This window comes from Galeopterus variegatus, unplaced genomic scaffold (genome assembly GCF_000696425.1).
Source record: "Galeopterus variegatus unplaced genomic scaffold, G_variegatus-3.0.2 Scaffold1453, whole genome shotgun sequence".
Taxonomy (NCBI): Eukaryota; Metazoa; Chordata; class Mammalia; order Dermoptera; family Cynocephalidae; genus Galeopterus; species Galeopterus variegatus.
Window position 1 is genome coordinate 397744 of NW_007727564.1, and position 2359 is coordinate 400102.

The following is a 2359-nucleotide window of genomic DNA, read 5'->3' on the forward strand; positions in this document are numbered from 1 at the left end:
AGTTTAGACAGGTGTCCCAATTCCAGTAAGACATGCTCACAAGTGATCAGGACATCACTGCATTAATGCAAAGGCAGCTACTCCAGACAAAGGCAGCCTCAGAAGGGCCCAGGGACACAACCTGAGGGGGACACTACTGGGCTGAAGGGGGTCTTTCTTCCTCTTTTCTTGGTTTTCCATGGATTGGGAGGATTTCTTCTTATCGGAAGAACTTGGTCTAGGAGATTTTAGGGAGGACTTCTCACACACAGGAGCCCCTCTGCCGAGAAAGACAGATGCTGACAGGCAGAGCAGGGGCCCTGTCTGCGGCCTTGCAGGAGCAGCCACAGCTCCGAACAGCCTGAGATCTTGGGGCTGAAGGGAGCATTTGGTGGTGACTTGAGAGCTACAGATTATGGAGGGCAATTTATGCTCTCTAAGGAGGTTCTAAGGGGACCCAACGGAACTTCCCTTCTAGGACACCTCTGCTTGGCCTTTGCTGGTGAAATAGGTTAGGTTTTCAAACTGGGTGAGGTAGGCTGGGGCACAGGGCTCTGAACCACTGGCTCCACATCAGTAAGAGCAACTGTTCTCTGATTTGTCCATACACTGGGTTCATTTCTACCATATTGTGGGAACAGTGGATCTGAGTATACCTTGGTTAGAGGAGCTGACCAGAAGGCAACTTTTTCTTGGAATCTTCTTCCTGTCCTATCAGGACTCCCTGAGACTATGAAGTTCAGGTCTTTTTTGGGAAGAAGGGAAATTCTATTCTCTTCATCATGATTTTGACAACTGGGGAGCCCAACCCTGCCTTTCGCCCAGCTGTATTTGGAATACTGGATGGTCATGTTGAGGACAGATAGGGTAGCCTTGCCTTCTGCCCTTCACACTCACCTGAGGGACACGGACAAGATCCTTTCCATCTCGATTCTCCGCTTCAGGACTTCTTTCACAAGGCCTTTGTCTGGGCCCTGTTTGATCTTTTCTCGTCCAATTAAGTATATGCACTTTGGCGTCAGAAGCAAATCTCGCTTTACACCCTGTAAGAAGAGGAGCTTTAAGAAGACTGATAGATATGGTCAAAGTGACAACTGTCCACACAATGTGACATCTATTACCAGGATGGGGGGAAGCTGCCTTGGGCAGCAAATCTTCACTACCATTAGGATGGCAATTCCATTTATCATCTAACCAGGCTCCTTGAGGCTGGAAGAGGACATTGTTAATGATTATTAGGCTGACATACATGAAATTGCTGACATTTAATTCTCTTTGACTTACAAAATGGCAAACTCATATGCATCCACATAAGGTATCAGGACAACAGGTGCAAAGGATAGTCCCAGACAAACTAACACATACAGTGACCTTACCAATGATCTGTGACAGCATATTTCTCAAACAGGGACCCCTCAAATGTCTGCATATATTTTCTTGGGAGTCCATGAAATTCTCTCTTTTTAAAATTGATATATTTTCATTTCAATGATATCCTTAATAATCTAATATAAAATACTTTGAAATATGTGGGTGAATGACCACCTTACAAATGAGCACTGCTGGGAGATCTAAGCACCCACATTTGCATTCAAAACCGCCACCATAGCACCATGGTACAAGGAATGATTCGGTTTTAGCAAAACATCATCATCCTTCTTTTTAAGTACTGTTATTTATTTTATTATTTTTTCCCTGTCCCTCCCCCCCCCTCCACAAAAGCTCTTAATGGGTCCATAAGCTTCTGAGGCTTCAAATTTTCCTATTAGGGCCAAAATTTTATCAGACAAAATAAAGTGTCTAAGGAAGAAGATAAAAAAAACAAACCAAACAAAAACAAAAACAGCTGTTCCCCCGGTGGCTATGTGAAAGCTTTACTTAGTCATTTCACTCAGGGAAAATGGGTGAGAATACTTTGTAACACTACTTCTTGATATTCTGAATCCTTTCACCCAACAATGCCACTCCTATCAATTTATTACAACAACAGCATAAGACAAATATACAAAGATACATATGAAAAGATGCTCATTGTAGTTATGAGAGTAAAAAAGAAAAAGAAAACCCACTAAGAATTGATTAATGAGAAATCGGTAAAAAAAATAATAAAGCATCTGTTGAATGGGATACTGTGCAGCTATGCAAAATAATTTATATTGATACATCTATTAACATGGAAAGTTATCCCTGGCACATTATTCTACAAACACAACTGGAACATAAAACAGCATATAATAATGATGGTCGAGAGTTATCCCTGGCACATTATTCTACAAACACAACTGGAACATAAAACAGCATATAATAATGACGGTCGAGGGCTGCGGGAACAATATTGGCGGCCCACACGGCAAAGGCCGGGAGAGCCAGCGGAGGAACT

At 42.6% G+C, this 2359-nt stretch overlaps 1 protein-coding gene across 1 annotated transcript in view; it reads right to left on the bottom strand.

Annotated features, from left to right (window-relative positions):
- LOC103593977 (unconventional myosin-Ie-like) overlaps nt 1-1022 on the bottom strand; it is a gene marked incomplete at its 5' end in the record, with an annotated part of 28594 nt that extends 27572 nt beyond the window's left edge. Inside the window, one exon of the mRNA XM_008577130.1 lies at nt 877-1022. Coding sequence (XP_008575352.1) covers nt 877-1022 — 146 coding nt within the window. The remainder of the gene's footprint in view (nt 1-876) is intronic.
- Nucleotides 1023-2359: the final 1337 nt, after the last annotated feature.